The 18,547-nt window shown below is 37.6% G+C and overlaps 3 protein-coding genes across 4 annotated transcripts in view; 1 reads left to right on the top strand and 2 right to left on the bottom strand.

The window, feature by feature from the left end:
* Positions 1-1,080: 1,080 nt before the first annotated feature.
* On the bottom strand, positions 1,081-6,234 carry LOC110068812 (tubulin-specific chaperone A-like). Its single transcript, XM_020776220.2, has 4 exons — positions 6,044-6,234; positions 3,384-3,489; positions 2,263-2,349; positions 1,081-1,582 (listed from the first exon to the last, which is right to left on the bottom strand). Exons 1-4 carry the CDS (start codon positions 6,100-6,102, stop codon positions 1,502-1,504), a joined length of 333 nt encoding a protein of 110 aa, XP_020631879.1. The 5' UTR covers positions 6,103-6,234; the 3' UTR covers positions 1,081-1,501.
* A 71-nt stretch (positions 6,235-6,305) lies between these two features.
* On the top strand, positions 6,306-11,029 carry LOC110068810 (bifunctional peptidase and arginyl-hydroxylase JMJD5-like). Its single transcript, XM_020776216.2, has 6 exons — positions 6,306-6,516; positions 7,730-8,049; positions 8,621-9,173; positions 9,288-9,391; positions 9,967-10,145; positions 10,684-11,029. The coding sequence occupies exons 2-6, from the start codon at positions 7,743-7,745 to the stop codon at positions 10,945-10,947; spliced, it is 1,407 nt and encodes a 468-aa protein (XP_020631875.1). The 5' UTR covers positions 6,306-6,516; positions 7,730-7,742; the 3' UTR covers positions 10,948-11,029.
* A 658-nt stretch (positions 11,030-11,687) lies between these two features.
* LOC110068811 (secretory carrier-associated membrane protein 2-like) overlaps positions 11,688-18,547 on the bottom strand; it is an 8,859-nt gene continuing 1,999 nt past the window's right edge. Inside the window, exons 4-10 of one of the 2 annotated variants that reach the window (XM_020776217.2) lie at positions 18,307-18,345; positions 17,592-17,658; positions 17,170-17,301; positions 15,348-15,522; positions 14,205-14,306; positions 13,565-13,682; positions 11,688-13,164 (exon numbers count right to left, since the gene is read on the bottom strand). In XM_020776217.2, the coding sequence (XP_020631876.2) occupies positions 13,009-13,164; positions 13,565-13,682; positions 14,205-14,306; positions 15,348-15,522; positions 17,170-17,301; positions 17,592-17,658; positions 18,307-18,345 (789 nt within the window). In that variant the 3' untranslated portion in view covers positions 11,688-13,008. Of the gene's footprint in view, positions 13,165-13,564; positions 13,683-14,204; positions 14,307-15,347; positions 15,523-16,427; positions 16,597-17,169; positions 17,302-17,591; positions 17,659-18,306; positions 18,346-18,547 lie in introns of both variants that reach the window. The other variant, XM_020776218.2, reaches the window with a different exon arrangement.

The raw sequence follows: 18,547 nt of genomic DNA on the forward strand, positions 1-18,547 counted from the left end.
CTTCAATAGACGACTTTCGATATATTAAGATTCAGCTTGGCAGTGAGGCGTAGAGGACACAAACAAAAGAAATTGAATGACCATGTTTATTCAATTTCTTTTGTTTTTGTCCTCTAGGCCTCACTGTCAAGCTGAATTTTAATATAATTATATCGAAAGTGGCTTATTGAAAGTTGCTCTATTATAGTTGACCAATCAGCAATCTGGAGAGAGTATAGCATTTTTGAAAGAGAGGGAGTCAAATCTTCTGCCCAGAGCTGCACTGGTACAGAAAGTAATAGATCTGAAACCAAGGGACATTCAATCACTACTTCTGATCCTGATACCACAGGTTGTGATACCAGATTCTAGGGTTGTGATCCCTAATCCCTGCCCTACATGTTTGTAGGCCTTTGATCCCTCATCCCATCTTCGTTATTACAACCTACATGTAGACTGTTCACAGCCCTCTTTTTTCTCATATTTTTACAATGAACACGTGGATAGAATCGTGAGAGAACTGGACACCAGCGCAAAACGGAAGACTTGACTGGGTAGGGGGTGGGGATCAAGATAAAAATATGAATTCTTCTTGCTCGTTTTGCTCACAAACCCCACCCCCACCCCCGCTTGCCTTGCGCTCGCTTCACTCACTTCTTCTTTCGCATGGGTAAATAGAGAGGCTGTGAACAATCTAATTACAACCCTGAAACTGACACTGCATCGCTGAGTTGCCGGATGGTGGAACACAATTATATCAAACAAGAAAACCAATAAATGTTCATGATCAAGAAACCAAAGCCAAACCTTCCTGCATAGCAAGCATTCCATTCAAAGAGTTTCTCCACATTCTGACCGTGCATAAATTGGAGTGAGAGCAAAAATTTGACAAAGGGGGGGGGGGTGGTGGGGCAAAAGCGGGTCCCATTTCAGTTTTTAGCTGAATTTAGGTGTATTTGCTGTAAACAGCAACCTCATTCCCAGTGTCTCTCCACTTGCAACCCCCAAGAGCAAAAGATGGGCAGAGAGAAGAGAGACTGGTGCCCACTTCCCTGCACCTCCTGCACATAAGGAAATAGCCCAAAGAAAATACACCACTGATTGGTTAAAAATCATGTTTCCATAACTCGATAGGACACAAGTAGATTTATAATAAAACTCGATAGAAACATGGTACAATACATGTTTTCTCTTTCTTAACTATAACAACAGGAGGTCAGTTGTCCAAACTGAAGGTGAAACAAGACTAAGAAGTAAAGAAGTTGAGAACTATTTTTTAATTAATACATGTACAGCATCCAAGTTAAAAAAAAAACATCTAAACAGCAATAATTTAATATGTGTAGTAATATTAATAGTCACACAAAAAGGAAAGCTTCTGACCACACACTCTGACATAAGATTAAATAAATCAACCTTTTTGATTGTATGAGAATGTCTTTCACATTCAACTCACTCTTATCTTTTTAACACTCACTGTAATCAGATAAAATGTTACCTAAATTGCACTATAATCAAAATCCTATTCTTCTAGGACAGTGTTTTCCAGAATTGCCTTTGCATTCTTGTGTTCTTCTGTTTCACATAACTCCTCTGTATCTGCCTAAAGTCAAAACAAGGTAATAAAACTTGCATCAATAACTATTAACAGTATAATTCTCCTTACTATGAATAGGGTTACAGGGAAGCCCATGAAATCCGTGAAATGCTTGCTTACCTCTCAGCTAATATCGTCTTGATAACTTCATGAAGATAAGAGTGTACATTTATTTTGGCACAATTAGTGAGGTGCACGTACTGGTAATGGTCACATGCGTAGATGCCAAGGCGCAAGAACATGTGGGCCAATTACATTGGTATTGAAGGATGCAATGAAGATGTCATTTTAATGTTGTTGCCATGTGACTCAGCTCACCCAGAATACTTTCATGATCTCTGTTTTTGAAGTCGACATTACTATACACGCCTTCTCCCACTCAAATTAGAGCATTGTTTACAGCTGTGGGGTGTTTATAATTCAAGTAAATCTGATATTTTTTGTGTTAGTCTAGAGAAAATTGAAGACACCTCTATTTTGTCCTTTGTCATTCTGACCAGAATGGCTGCCAAGCAGTAGAGTTTTTTAAAACTCTAGGTTTTTAAAATAAACCCTGGTCACAGATTTTGGGAAGGGATTGAGAAAAACCCTTTATTTTTTGAGAACATGATCGTGCTTCCTCTCCATTGCTTTAGTTTAGATAAAAATATGTTATCTCTATTAATTTAGAGAAGAACATCACTTACTACAAGTTTTTTCAAATCATCATAAGCAGTCTTGAGGCGTCTTTTGCAGTCTGGAATCATGATTCTGGACTCTTCAAGGACTTCTTTCTGACATGGAAACCAGAAGTAAAGGTAAAAAAGGTAAAGTCTGCATGCGAGCCAAGTGGTCCATCAGGCCGGAGCTTATCCCGGTTTCTGTAGCATGAAGCGACTAGGAGTATTTCTACTCCCCCCTGGATGGGATGCTAGTCCATCGCAGGGTTACCCCCAGCATTAAGTTCGCCGGTACCCATTTATACATCTGGGTGGAGAGAGGCACTGTGAGAGTAAAGTGTCTTGCCCAAGAACACAACACAATGTCCCCGGCCAGGACTCGAACCCGGACTGCACGTTCCGGAGACGAGCGCACTAACCATGAGGCCACCGTGAAACCAGAAGTACCACTGGATTAATGATTTTATTCAGCTTAAATACATAGATCAGCCAAGGTCACCACAGACAACACTTTTCAAAATACCCAGACTTTTCCCTGATAAAATAAAATTTCCCTGACCAAGGAAATGCAAAATGTCAGGTGTAGCAGCAGCTTCTTCCACTCATTCATCAAGACTGATCATTTTCAACAAATTTTTCTCCATTGTGTAGTTCCAGAGAATATCCATACCTCTCCCACGGAAAGGATTTTTTTCAAGACCCCCCACCCCTCTGGAAATTCCAATTAAGCTTGATACATTTCTTTAAATTTTTTGGTCTTAGAGAACCCCCACCCCCCAGGAAATTCCAATCCCTTCTGTGGGGGGAGTGCAGATATTTTCTGGTTCTTCACATTAAGGAAAAATATCATTGAGAACACAGTGACTTCAAATAATAATTCTTTCAGCCTTCAGTGGTATTAAATCAGCCATGTTAAATTATTTAAATTTTCCCTGACTTCTTCAAAATATTAATATTCCCTGACTCAAAGTAAGATTCACTGACTTTTGCAGTCGGACTGAGAACTGAAAAATATTCTTCGAGGACTGAGTCCTTGAAGAATAATTTTTTCCTTTCCCTGACCATTTCCTGACCTATGGCAACCCTGTCACCATCTACCAGAAGAAAAGAATTCTGACTTTTAGTAACAATTCATTCACTCAATTAACCTGTTTCTTAATGTCATATTCATCCTTTTCCTCTGCCTTCATCTTTTCAACTTTTGCTGCTTGGTCTACAGCCTCTTTTTCGTACATCTCCTTCTCCTTTGCAAGCCTACAAAAGACTTTATAAATCAGTACTGGATATTTAAAATGCCTGCTGTGTAGCTAATTTCTTTGCACCATTAGCCATAGGGGAGCAGGGATGGTGCATTGGTGAGAGCGCTCGCCTCCCACCAATGTGGTCCGGCTTCAATTACAGCCTGGTGTAATATGTGGGTTGGGCTTGCTGTTGGTTCTCACCTTGCTCCAAGAGTTTTTCTCTGGGTTCTCCAGTTTTCCTCCCTCCACGAAAACCAACACTCCAAATTCCAATTTGACCAGTATAAAGGACCCGCACAAAAACCAACTAAGACTTATGTGGCTTCATCTCTAAATATTGTTATTTATTTCTCTATTGGCCAAGGGACAATTTTCATTCAATCAAAATACATCACTTTGTTCTCCACTTGCTGTTCTTCCTACTGCTCCATAACCAATGCCTAGAGCAGGCTTATGTTTATGCAAAGGGTTTGTGGTTGGTCTATAAAAGATTGCTATTAAAAATAGTTTTGCACAGTGATAAGCATGGGTTATTGACCAAGCACGAGGTGAAGGTGCCTGGATATTGACTAAGTTCTTGTTTTGCATGTCATTGACTGAGAGGTAGTCAAGATCCATAAACATAAAAAATATGAACAACACAGATAACCAGTAGCCAATCACAGCACAGGATTTGGTCCATCTTGTCCACTCATGGAGCCACTAGTAAATTACCTGTACATAAGTTTCATCAATATGGGTTATTGACCAAGGGTGGGGTCAAGGTGGCTTGATATTGGCCAAGTTCCCTTTTGCATGTTTATGGACTAAGATGGAGTCAAGGTGGACCCATAAACATGCAAATAAAGAACATCTTGCCTGCTCTCAGGGCCAGGCATATTATAAACACCATTAGTATAAATCTACTAGCATTCTATCTCACATACCATTCTCTGATTAGCTACGCTTCTCACTATCTATCCTGTTACAGATGGTGAGAAGCCTAGTAGTGTGCGGGTGTTAGTAAAATGACAGCCACTTCATTGCATTTTCAAAGTGTCTGTGAAGAGGATTTTTGAAGTTTTGAACGACTAAAAGATTTATTCTAAAAACAATTAGATTGTTCACTCTTGATTTCTAGCTATGTGTGATAACTGACTTGGGTTATGCTTTCTTCAACTATCACATGATAGAAATCTCAAGCTCATAACCTAATTGTTGAATAAAGTTAAATGAAATTTAACATAGTTAACGACTAGGAGCTAGTCTAGTCAGTAGCGTTTTTGTGGGTGGTTGTTAGTGTCTTGGCCATCTGTTAGCGTTTGTTTAGCATTTCGTGCGTTCTGTAGCGTTTGATATAGTTCAATGAAATTTTACACAGTTTATGACCAGGAGCTAGTCTGGTCAGTAGTGTTTTTTGTAGGCGTTTGTTAGTGTCTTGGCCATCTGTTAGCATTTGTTAAGCGTTTGGTGCGTTCCGTAGCATTTGCAGCAGTCATATGGTCGTGGGAGCCCTGGGGCTGACATTGTCCAGTGGTATTCTTGGTTAGTACGTGAATTGTCGTCCCATGTGCTTGCAGTGTGTTCGTTGCTCTGTGAGCGTGGCGTTGTGGGTTGAATAGGCCCTTTGCAGCTGGGGTCACATGACTAATTTTTCCCTAGAAAATTTTTATATTATAGGCTATAACTTAAAGAATGCCAGAAATGGAACGAGCGCATCGAAAATACCAAAATGGCCCAGTTTGAGGCCCCTGGCATTAAAGAGTAAGTTCATACGACTGTTTGAATTTTCGGAAAATTTAGCGGATTTGTGTGGAAGATGATGCTGGAGAGCAAGGCCTTGCTCTCCAACAACTTTTTCCATACAAATCTTCTTATTTTTTCAAAAATTCAGACTGTCATAAAATCTCATTCTGATGGGGGCCTCAAACTTGGCCATTTTGATATTTTGGACATGCTTTTTCAATTTCTGGCATTTGTTACGTTATAGCCCATAATTTTATGAAAAGTAGGTCATGTGATGGCTTAGCTGCAAAGGACTTATTAAAGTCGTTTAGCGGTTCTCGGCGTTCCCTCCCTATCCCTTCCCCCTCTTTTCGGCAGTTTTTTTTCTTTTTCCTTTCCACTGAGCCATCTGGCTTGAGTGTGACAGGTGCCTGTAGGGGGCCTGGCACGGGGGGGCTCATGGCTTGGTTGCGGGTTGGGCAGGCCAGTCAGGTGTTCTAGCGCCTTGGGGATGTGACTGCAGTTGCAGCTCCTGGGTTTCGTAGGCACCTTCCCCCCACTAGCGACTTTATTTTATTTATTTATTTATTTGGGCGTTAATTAGTTTCAAATACAAAATAAAGAAGACTGTGAGTAACAAAGGATTTTGGGGGTATGGAGATACATGTTATTGTAGCCAAGAAAAAATATAGTAACCACTATTCTGGAGTAGATATCGTGTTCTAGCAAACTTTGGGCTAAAGTTACTTTGGGAGAAAACTGGCAAAGATCAATATAAGCTTACTCAAGACATTATGCATACACAAAGTAATTAGCTGTCAGTGAAGAAAGAAACACAAAACAGCTTAAAAACGTGGGCTTACCTCTTCACCACTCCAGTCTTGATTTTAAGTTGTCGCTTTGGATCCGATGCAGAAGCCATCCTTATTGCCAAAAGAATAAATCTCCAGCTGTTTTTCCGTAACCCTACTTCGATCTTTTCTTCAAGTCCAATGAGCGTCAAAACAACTCAAACTGAAATTGTCGGTTGCAGACTGGGGATGGCTATTTATTGCGCATTCTTTCAATGGATCTACCGCTGTGCAAAAGTCAGTTTTTTTGCCCTGTTCCAGGACTCCTCGATTTGTAATGCAAATCAAAAGAAGACAGCTACGTGTAACAACAGCATGCGGAAGTGTGAGTGTTTTGCGAAGACTGTTTTGTTATTAAAACTTGAATGTCACGTAGAACACTCAAATAGAAGACTTCGAGGGTTAATTCCCTTCCGTGAGTGAAGAAAGAGAGAGGAACAAGCCAGATCGGAACTTCCAAATTTTGTCTATGTAAAACTCCGAAGGTGAGCTTCCATCGAATTTGGCAAATATTTACATTCATAAGCTTAAAAGTTTTAAAACAATGCTAATTAACGCGACGTTTTGTTATCAGGGATATTGGACGAGCAACTTCCGTATCTAAAATATTACGATAAAAGAGCCTTGCTTTGTATCGAACATGTAACCTTTTCTAAAAAGCAAAATACAGGTACAATTATAACAATTAGACCTGCGATTAACTGCCAGTCCCTTCAAAATATCGTATTTTTGCCGATAATTTCTTGTTTCAAGCTGTTCGTTTAGAGATCAAACTATACTGTATCTTAGATAAATTGCCTATAAAAGGTTTTTTCGTTTTTTCAGGAAATGTAATAGAACAATTGCGATTTCTGATGGTAATATGCAAAGTTAAAAGCTTTTTATCGACGAGCAGTGGAAATTTGTGATACGGCTTTTCTCAGAGCGAGATAAAACAAAGTTAACAATTTTTACAAAGAGGCATTACAAGTACTGTGAAGTACAGTGACTATCACCTGGCCTAGTTTGTAACTCTCCCATCCCATGTGGCCGGCTGGAAAAAGTTTCTGGGCAGGTGGAGTTATTTTGTTCAAGTTTGTTTGTTTTTTTCCGTCATCCTCTCACTGTTTTACAAGAGTGACATTCTCTGCAATTAATTACTACCATACATTCAGAGCTATTGTTTTGACCTTTTCGGTTTTCATTTCTTCTTGCAAAAAAAGGGAATACGGAAAATCAAGAATGGCATTCAATAAAGAGACTGTACAATTTACAGCATAATTCTTTTTTTTTTTTTTTTTTTTTACATTCATTGTAGGTCTCTTTGATTATCTGCTCCCAGTATAGCATTATTTACATATTCTTTAAAAGTTTAAATACTTAATTACAAATACATTAATTTTCTTAATGTAGCACATGGCTTGGAAAACCATTACATGTATTATCAATCCGTGTTTTATGTTTGCATTCCAACTGGAACTTATGGTATCCCAGCTGTGGTTATTAGATCTTTTGTGTGATCACAGCTTTCTGAACTTCAAACAATGTCCTCATTAAAAGCCAAATGAATGTGTTTTAAATTCATTCCTTGGATTTTGTTAAAGACAATATAATCCTAAAAGAAACTCTCATTTGCCATTTCAAAGCTTGGATTACAGGGAACTTAAGAGGTAATCAGTAAGATAGAGAGTCATTGACAAAATATTTTGTTCTACATAGGAATCACAGCATCATGAACTTCTCATGGACTATTGAGATTTTTGCTCTTGTTGAGTTTCTTTGTCTTGCAAACTTTATGTTGTGTCATGAGCATTCTTCAACTCATCCAGAGTCTCATTCATGCGGCAATCAGTACAGCGAAGCCTGTAATGTGGACAAGGTATATCTCACAGATAAAGAGATGTTTCAACGTGGGCATATGAAGCCATTTGGATCACATCGCCCTCCTGATTACATTGTGGAAGAGCTTCAATATATGATCTCTCCACAGGACTTCTATATGAATTATGTTGTGAAACACAAGCCAGTTGTTTTTAAAGGTATGCTTAGATTTTTGTTGCTCTTTGTGGTTTAAAATTCGTCTTAAAAAAAATTAAACTACAGTACACTTATTTCACATGGTAGGCGCGGTGGCCCCATGGTTAGTGCGCTCATCTCCAGAGCGAAAAGTCTGGGTTCATGCCCTGGCTGGGGACATTGTGCTATGTTCTTGGACAACTGTTACACTTTTTAACTCTCACAGTGCTTCTCTTCACCCAGGTGTATAAATGGGTACCAGCAAATTTAATGCTGGGGTAACCTTGCAATTGGCTAGCATCCCATCCAAGGGGGAGTAGAAATACTCCTAGCTGCTTCATGCGACAGAAGCCGGGATAAGCTCCGGCCTGATGGGCCACTTAGCTTGGCGCATATGCTAATATATACTTATTTTATAATTTTTTGGTCATGGTTCGTGTAAATCAAGTCACTTGTTTCTAAGAATAAATTATTTTAAACTGTAATAATTATTTACTTATTTTTTGTTGACTTTCTAGAATCAATGCAGTTATTTATTTGCAGTTTTCTTTTTGATTTATTATAAAATGATCCTATGTACTGTTTGACACAAAGGTGCAGTAAAATACTGGCCGGCATACACAAAGTGGACTGATGAATACCTGAATGCAACTTATGGCAGAGAAAGGTTTCGCATGGAGACTAAAGATGATGACAAATGGAACATCCCAGCTGACATGAGACTGGACGAATTTCTCAGTCAGTACAATCACTCAAATCGTTATCTGGTAGATGAAGTTTTACCAGACATGCGGAAAGACGTTGTCCTCCCTTTATGTTTACGCTGTGAAGAAATGAGCTCCTTCTTTTTTGTTTCATACTTCTGGATGAGTACAGGGGGGACATCATCGTCCATTCACATTGACACAGACGAAAACCTCCTGTGTGTCATTCATGGGCACAAAGCTGTTCTTATGGTATCGCCGGTGTATTCAAAATATCTTTATTCTGATGAAGCACGAGTGTTGGGTGTCTCAGATATCAACCCTCAAGCTGTCAACCTGAAGAAATATCCTAATGTTATGAAAGTCAGATATCACTCTGCAATGGTGGAAGAAGGCGATATTGTTTATATTCCACAGATGTGGTGGCATCAAGTTGTATCAAGGTATTTAACAGAGTGGTGATAGTTGGTTGGTCAAAATTATTTCATAAGCCTGATGAATGAATAATTGTATGTCTTCGTTTGTATAATTTATAATTCTAACTTATCCTCATTCAGACCTGAACGTCAACAGGCAGTGGCCATGTGGTGGAAATCTAAGCCAGTTTTCAAAAAGTTTGGGCGAGTTGCATCTCCTCAACAGCTTAAAGATCTTAACAATGGTAAGCTGAGAAAAAGGGCATGCTACAGCTGCTCCTTGCCATTATTTAGATTTGTTTTGGGGTTAAAATTCTTCACAGAAAATAATAATTTTCAGCAGATGGAAACTAGCAATCAATCTGGTTTCAAAACCCTTCAAACAGACATCACATAATTATGATGCTCGATAATCAGCACTTTCTTCCTGATTGGCAGATACATGTATGGTGGCCTAATAGTTAGTGCACTGCATATCAAGCAGTCCAGGTTTGCCAACACCATTATGTTGCATTTGTGGACAAGATCAACACTTACTTTCTCAGTGTCTCTCCAACCAGGTGTTTTTAAACACCTGGTTGACAAATGGTTAAAAAATGGGTAGCAGCAAATTTATTGTTGTTGGTAACCCTCCAATTGAGTAGCATTCAATCCAGAGAGGAGTACTTGAGATAATCCTAGTTGTTTAGTGCTGCTGAACAGAAACTGGGAATATCCCTGGCTGTATGGACCTCTTGGCCTGATGCAGACTTAACTTTACTTTATACCTCTGTCAACTTCTTCCTGGAAGAGTAACTGGTTATCACTACTTTCTTTGCAGGAAAGTATTCATTTGGGAACATTCTAGCTCAGTATGAGTTATGGGTGCAGAATGTGAGTGATACAACTCCCAGGATTGAGTGCAAGGCGCAGCAGATGTTCATGAGTGATTATCAGTTTGAAACAGACAAAATAGCAAATGCACCCAGAACACAAGGTGACGGAGGATACTTAGAGGAGGTATGATTCACGCACTGTATATTGCACATTTCAATCATATTTTTGATTCCATTCAAAGTATGTTAAATCATAGCTAGTTAGGCATTTTCAAGCATTTCTTTGTTTTTCTATTGTCAATAAATTCATTCTCGTCCCCAGAGCCCACGATCCTTCTGGCCTGTGGCAGGGATCGAGAGCTCTGGGCTGGTCGAACACTGGAAGTCCGTGATTCACGGACTTCCCGTCAAATCTGGCAAATCTGATTGGCTGAGAATACAAAACGAATACTCTGCGCATGCTCAGAAAATCGGGTCCGGCCAGAGCTCGCGATCCCTGCCGCAGGCCAGAAGGATCGTGGGCTCTGGGGACGAGAATGCCTTCAATTGTATGCGCACGCGCTTATGTGCGCGCACACATAACGCGAAAATTGTGCGCAGTAGGTATGCACAATGCAATACTAAGGAATCACCTTAAATAATGATGTAAAAGCTCTGCCTGAGCTGGGTTTAGTTTGTGAGTAATAGAACTTAACCCTTTTTTCTCAATTTTCTCCGGACAGGAATTGGGAATGAAACCCAGAGACCTGAGAGAGCCAGGAAACGAAGACTTGATACCATGTGACTTTGACTACACAAATAAGAAAAGCCCGTGTCATTTCAGTGAGTGCTGGGAAGATGACAACACCAACAAGTGTATCCGATACATCTTGGACTACTGCCTTAATTATGACGACCGAGGATGTGTCGACCAGTTGCCACAACTGATGAACAAGCTTGGTTCAGCCCAGTACAAGGAAATCCAACAAATGCCATCGGATTTTTGAATAGCATTCATGTAACATGTTCAAATAAATTGCATTTAGTTCATTCTTTTGATACATGACATAATAAATTTATTATCATCTATATATTGCATCCTTCTTCTTCATGCCCTCTGGACATCCTCCTACATCGGGAGACAGCATTAAGCAATGACGAGTGACGTCATCGCTTAAAAATGGGAAACAGAATATTCCCCTCTCATTACAAAATAATTATAGTAACACTTAAACTTCAGCTGGTTTGGGCTGTGTACAACATCCAAAAGAGATGATACCTCTGTTCCAAGGGTGTTAAAGCAACCAAACCCAAATCACCAGGCCCCAGTTGTTTGGATAATGCTATCTAGTGGAAAAATGTTAACAAAACAAACCACTCTAGTGATTTATCCAGTGCATAGCGTTATCCCCTTTCGAACAACCTGGGCCATGTCTCTTATTAGTGGATAGTTCAATCATCTGAGACATCAGTGGGAAGAAACATCGTGTGATGACCGATCATGTATTGGCTGCAAAGGAGACAGTGTCTAGACCACAATGTAAAGTTCTCTTGCAAGAAAGTGAATTTTGATGGGTATAATCAATACTGTGAAAAAAAACCTTGACAATTTCTGTTGGCTGAAATAACAGAAACCTGGCAGACTATGTTTTTTTCCTCACTACTTGGACAAGATCACTCAATTTTCATTACTGCAGCACGAGCGTTCAGTCAAGCACAATCTGTTTCACGAACACCTTACTCTTGATGAATTAAAAGTTTTTCTTTATTATTGAATCTGTTTGGTAACTGAGTGAACTTTTCTATGACTGCAGTAAACCGAAACAAAATAAACACACGAGGTAATGATTGACTGCAAGTTTAACCATTATATTATGAATACCTGTTTTAAACTTATGAATGGTTAAACATGTATGCCTTGATTCAGAAGACCTACATCCAGTCTTTGTATGGAATGCAAGTACCATTACTGTTTCATTTTTTTGTCTTATGTACATCACTGAGGAAGCTCAATTTCTAGCCTTGAAACTGAAACATGTTTCAATTTTTATCCAATGACCTGAAGCTATTGATGATGTCTAGTTTCAATAATTTTAAACTAGGCTGAGTGTAAGTAGCAAAAACAAATGCCAATCTTGAGCAATGTTCTCAATAAAGAACATTAAAAAAAAAAGCTGAACTATAGTTTGGATACACCTTTGAAGTATGTTTTATAAACCTGTATAATTATTATCAAACTCGAACTTCTATTATTTTTAATCCTTCATAGAAAGAACTTAATAAAAGTTGACTTCATAATATTACATCTATAAACTTCACTGCAATAGTTATTAACAGTTGCTTGTACTTAGATCTGATTAACAATCCACACAACAACAAAGTCAGTTCTGCACATAAATTATGAGGAGCTTCATATCCTTCTGTTGTTGTCTGATGGAAAAATCATTCCTAAACTGCAATAAAGGAGTTATGTAACTGTTTATCAAGCCCTTTTTTGACGAAGAACAACTTTGAAATTGCAAAAACCTGTATTACTGGTTAACCAAAATCAAAACCAAAGGGAAACACAGAGGTAATACACATGCACAATGCAACCTAAAGAGAGAAAGGTTATACCAAGGGTTTCATTAAGGGTCAGGCACCAGGCAAACTGACCAGCTGATAGGATGATTTCGCCTGCCTGGTTTAACCATTTAGAGGAAAGTTTTTCTTAAAAAGAAGTTCTGCTCAAAAAAAAGTTTAGCTCACCTATGAAAACAAGTTGGCCACCTACTGAAAACGTTAATGAAACCCTTGGGTTGTACAATTTTGACTATCTCTGCAGACTTCTTTTAGAATTATAAATAAGCATCAGCCATAACAATACAATGCATTACACGATACGTTGTTTAATCACTCTCTGAACCTTAAGAAAACATGGCGTGTAATGATTTCCGCTTTATCACCAAACAAGTTATGTTGTAGATGAGTACCAGTGCATGGACATGATACACTTTCTGTACGCAGCCTTTCCTTTTACACACATATTATTAATTTCCTAACTTTCTGTGTATCATCTGGCATGTTCTTCACTTCCTGTTGTCCCCAGTCATGGCACTACGAACTCCAGCGGCTGCCGCTTCAGTGGCTGCACTCTGCACGTGTGGATTTGATGCCACACCCCTTGCAAACTCGCCTTGTGCCTTCTGGAAGCTTGCTCCGGCCAAGCGGTATATCCTGTGTACCTAAAGAAGTTGTAAAAGATACAAGTTAGATAACTATGCTGTACCTCTATAAAACTGACAACCAAATGCTTGAACAAAACACAAATTTCTGAATTAAAAAGGTAACTAATTAACAATGACAAACTAATTACAACTGCATGTAGCAAATACGAGAGTAACTTGATTAAAAAAAATAATTCTTTATGAAATCTAGCACTTAGCAAATCTTTGAGGCTCAGCCTCTAAGAACACTCTGAACCTTTCTTTTCTAGTTCAAACTTCATGTGCAGCTAACATCGGGTTTCAAAAGCTACCACCTCTCCATAAACAAGCCCTTCTGGTTGAATTTCAAGAATTACTCTCTCAAGATGACTTAAAAATGTTCAAGGGATATCAGAGGAGAGACATGCACAGTACTTACCCTGACAAGAAGAAAACAATCTACAATAACACCAGCTAAGAACAATCCTCCTGACACAAACATCATGGCACCCACTGGGACACTGTTATGAACTGCTTCAGTAGCATTGATAAAGCCACTAAAACATGACAACAAAATCTTTAATTAGAAATGAATTAGCGACTGGACGACTGACTGACCGACCAAGACTGACTAACTGATTTATTAATTCTATTTATTTATGATTGGATTGATCAATCGATTGAATGATTGATTATGCATTCTGTTTCAACAATCCCTTATACAGATGTATGAAATTATGAAAATTAAATGGAACTTTATATTGTATTTTTGAGATTCATATAATTAATAGCTGTCTAACGAAAATAAAATTCATTTGATTGTTCTTGATTCTAAAAAAATATATTGTCCAGCTGGCATTACAGTATATCTCTTTTAACTGTAAATATTTCTAAATTTCTGCATGTACATACCGTTATGTTTAGTTTTTGTGTCTCTGAAACTTTCACCTCTCATCTTTCAAATTAACAGTTGCTTTCTGTTTTTCTGAGATACTTTTGAGGTTAAAATTGATTTTAAAGTCTATGTTAGGTGGGGAACAAGTGAATATATGTCAGCAGCCACTAACTGAACAACTTACCAGGCTCCTCCACCAGGGATACCCAGACAGTAAAAGATATTAATTCCTATGTGAAGAAAGTAGATGAGGAAGAATATGACGTAGCTAAAGGAGCTGTCATTCCTGAAAAATACAACAATGCTATGTGAGCTTTTTCAGCCTTAAGGTACATGTACCTGGTTACAGACAGACTAGTCATGGAGTCTGATCAAACAAGAACAGCAGCGGATGAGAATCTATGGTGTCCAGAGAGTTCAAACACTAATTTGGCCACCAACTCTTGCACACACTGGTCAAATTTGCATCGATCTGTTTGAATTTTCAGTCAATAAGACTTTTCGCTGATAGGTTTGACATGTAGTCAATGTCAAATCTTGAATTATCACAGCTCACTGCTGTAACTGACTCCACACACTGTATAAAATGTTGTAAATATGGGTTATTGACCAAGCATGAGGTAAAGATGGCTAGATATTGGCCAAGTTCTTCTTTTTTGTGTTTATGGACCAAGATGGAGTAGAGGTAAATATCCAGTCATCTTGACCGAACAAGCTTGGTCAATAAAGGATTTATTATATGGCTTTTGGGGAAATATTTCCTGTGGGACACAGTGGTTAGTCCTGAACGAGCAAGATAGCGCCATCTTGCCTGCTCAGGTAGCCAATCACAGTGCAGAAGTTGGTTCATCTAGTCTGCTCTGGTTTGACAGGTGGCCAATGTCAGATCTTGCAGAATCTCAGCCCACTGCTTATTCCATGACCCATATTGACTCCACACACTGTATACAGCCAAGATATAGGACACTATAAGTGGCCTCTGTCACTGATTGAATGAAATATAAAATAATAGCTGTTATTAGAAAATAGCCCAAAGAAAACATATCCTCTGTGTTTCTATCGAGTTACATAAACACTTGTGGAAGTTTGGGAGAACTCAAAAAAGCTATAGAAACACTCCCCTGTGGGCTTGTTGGTTTCCCAGAGCATTTCTCATTCTCCCAAACTTTCACTTGTGTTTCCATAACTCGACAGAAACACGGTTCATGTTTTCTCTGTCTCAAATAGTAAACACGTTGACAGAGAAACATGTACCCAGTAAATACCATCTGCTAACCCAGCATCTTAATTTTCTGAAGTACATGCTCTACTGCAATTTTCCACTTACTTGAATGCACGATAACATGGCCTGTACCAGCCAACGAAAGACAAGGGAATATTAGCGAATAAGTATAACCCTGACAAACCAAATGTAGAACCATCGTTCACTGTGCTAGCACCAGATCCTTTACTCAGAAGTGCCAATGCAGTAATGAAGTTAAAGAACAGAACAAAACAGTACACTGCAATGAAAACCAGATGTAATGGAAAGCTAAGGCTGTCTAAGAGTTAAATAAGGAAGTTTAAGTCAGCAGTAGATGGCTTGAATAAGTTAAATCAAAGAAAATGGAAATTTAAAAAAAAAATCCTTAAAGCACTCCATTCTAGTCAGTCTACTTCACACTTTGTGATGTCACAAGGCAGAATGACACTTCTTCGCTCAGTAATTTTTATCAATTTCAAATGCCATTCTAATTAGATTTATCTTTGATTTCCACACTTGCCAATCACAAATTCTCTCTTTTTAAATACACAAGTATATTATAAATAACTTTCCATTGTAATAATGTAAATATAGTCGAATGGGGGAATAAAGCTAAAGGAAAGTCTATTTGAATTCTTTTCCCCAATTGATTGCAAACCAATCAATGTGATACATTTAAATTTCTAAGGTCCTTTTTCATTTGTTCTTTTAAATGATAGTCAATTATCAATGTTCAATTAATTAACCAAAAGATTTACTGGACATAATACCATCCTTCAAAACAGTTTGAATTCACTATTTTTATTTCATTTTAGTGACATAACAAATTTTAACAAAGTTTAATCTTTTAAAATGGATATATTTTCAAATGCTGGTGAAAGAACTGAAATCTTCATTTTGTACATGTCACCAAATGGTACATACATGTAGTTGTGAACCTCTCCTTTGATGGTAAAATAATAAAAAAAGTAGGAAATATTTCTCAACAATCCTCATTCATTTTCAAGTGAAGAAGTTAGAAACACACATAATATGACAGACACCAATTACAGATTCAAACTTTAAGGTAGATTTTACATTTATCTTTCTTCTCCATTGGTTCAACAAATTCAGGCTGTCACTTTGCTGACTTGAACTTCCACAAGAAATCTATCTCTTACTTACTTCAGCGCATTATAGCAAGGCCGGTACCACCCAAGAAACGACAAAGGGACATTTGCAACTAAGTAGAGTAAGGATAGTCCAAATGTCTCCCCCTCGTGTATCGGCTCATCATTGTCGACAAGCAAGGCAAAGGCAGAGAGGAAGTTAAAAAACATTGTAAAACTGTACACTGAAAGACAAACAAAGCAGAGACCCCGACATTACACACATACACCTTTAACTAGTTTTAGTTTCAAAACTACCATTAAAATGCTAACAGTAAATGTACAGGTAAATATTAATTTTTGACTTGCTACAGTACTATCGTAAGTACAGTGTTATTGTATTTAATAGTGATTTGAACTTGTATAGTAGCATACAACTAGATAATACATGTAATATTAACATATCATTATTTTGTAAATAAGGAAATACCTAATTAATGTTGTGGTCATGAGTTTTAAGAAGGCAGGAATTAAATTTCAATAAACTAACCAATAAGCATTTATAGAGGATAGAGCGATCATCCTGTTGTCATACAGATGAACTGTTCTCAAGAGAGAATGAAATATTTGTCTTGTAGCCGTGTAAAATTATATATTAAAGATCACTTTAAAAACTATTGGTAAAAAGCAACATATTCAGAAATTTAAGGTATCATGTAGTAATTGCAGTTATGTCCAAAATGATGTACATGTAATCATGTTAAGAAAAATTGACTGAATTCTCACGCTATTGTCTTTAATAACTAGAAACGTCTTACCTTGCCACCTGTAGAACAGTGCTTTACATGTCTTCTGATAGTCGATAGGAATATCAATGCTGATATCATGGAAGAAACATGGCTTGCAGGGACATTTTTTAGGCAGAGGTGGAAAATTGTTTTCTCTATAGCCTGCAATACAAACAATAGAAAATAAATGACAGGGTTATAAAATAAGAATAGCTATATCTTTAAAGGATTTCAAGAAAAAATTCTATAGACATCTCATGCAGCAACAACCGTTTTTGGATCACAGAAATAAGCAACACAATAAAACCTGATTTGTGAAGAACACTGTCCTAACATTCAAATTACAGACATCAGAGTTTGTAGGCCAATACTGAACATCATTAGTAACCCATATTCTTGGAATCAAACCAGTCTTTTTTGACTGAAAGTGACGTTGAAAATAAAAACCCTACCTCCAAACTGCATTCGTTGTAACTCTTGTTCTTTTCTTTGCAGCTCTGCTGCTTTGCGTTCTAAATCCTGTAACATAATAATAATATCATATTTAACTTCATTGAGTATTTTATTTGTTGAACTTACAGATAAAATATTTTCCTACACAGTTATCACAAATTCACTTTCCTATTACCCACGTTATTATCTGGATTCTTGAAATAGTTATGCATGGTATGCAGTACAATGTATACTTTTTTGCTAGCCTCAAGCTACAGTACAAAGCTATTAAATGTGGTGAGGACGTGTTTTAATTCAAGTATTTTTAGTTAAAGCTCAGGACTGATTTATACCATGTCCCAAAGAGCTACCATGGAAACAAAGTTTAAACCCAACACATGAACTACAGATCGTTTGAACCCAGTGGATGCATAAAGTAAATGTAAGATACAACTTCGATTAAAAAATGTTGACAAAAGTATTTGTATGTGTATGTATACATGTACATGTAAGAATGTTCTTTTACACACAGCTGTACACTAGTTATTAGTTACAAATTTGGCATAGATTAATCATTATACATGTATACTACTTGATTATATAAGTATAGTTGTCACCTACCTACTTGACAATGTTTTCATTCTTGTACAAATAAATTTTACACTAATTTAATTACCTTAGGTTACAGTACGTATTCATTGTACATTTGCTGCCAGTACAGAAGCAACAACATACCTCTTGTCGCCTTCTTAGATTTTCTTGCTCCTCTTCGATCTAAGATTTTAATAGCAGGAAATTAAAAAAGTCTGATATTTAAGTTCTCATAATTGATATACATACAAGTACACATTTGTCCACATTTTTATAAATCAACGATCTCCACAAGAATCTTGTACACAAGTTGCTGCCTACATGAATTCTCCAATATCAGCTTGAACTTCAATTTAGTACAACAACAGTTTTACTACAATGCTTA

The sequence above is a fragment of the Orbicella faveolata genome, unplaced genomic scaffold (assembly GCF_042242905.1).
Source record: "Orbicella faveolata isolate gen_17 unplaced genomic scaffold, um_ofav_v1 contig_26, whole genome shotgun sequence".
Lineage (NCBI taxonomy): Eukaryota > Metazoa > Cnidaria > Anthozoa > Scleractinia > Merulinidae > Orbicella > Orbicella faveolata.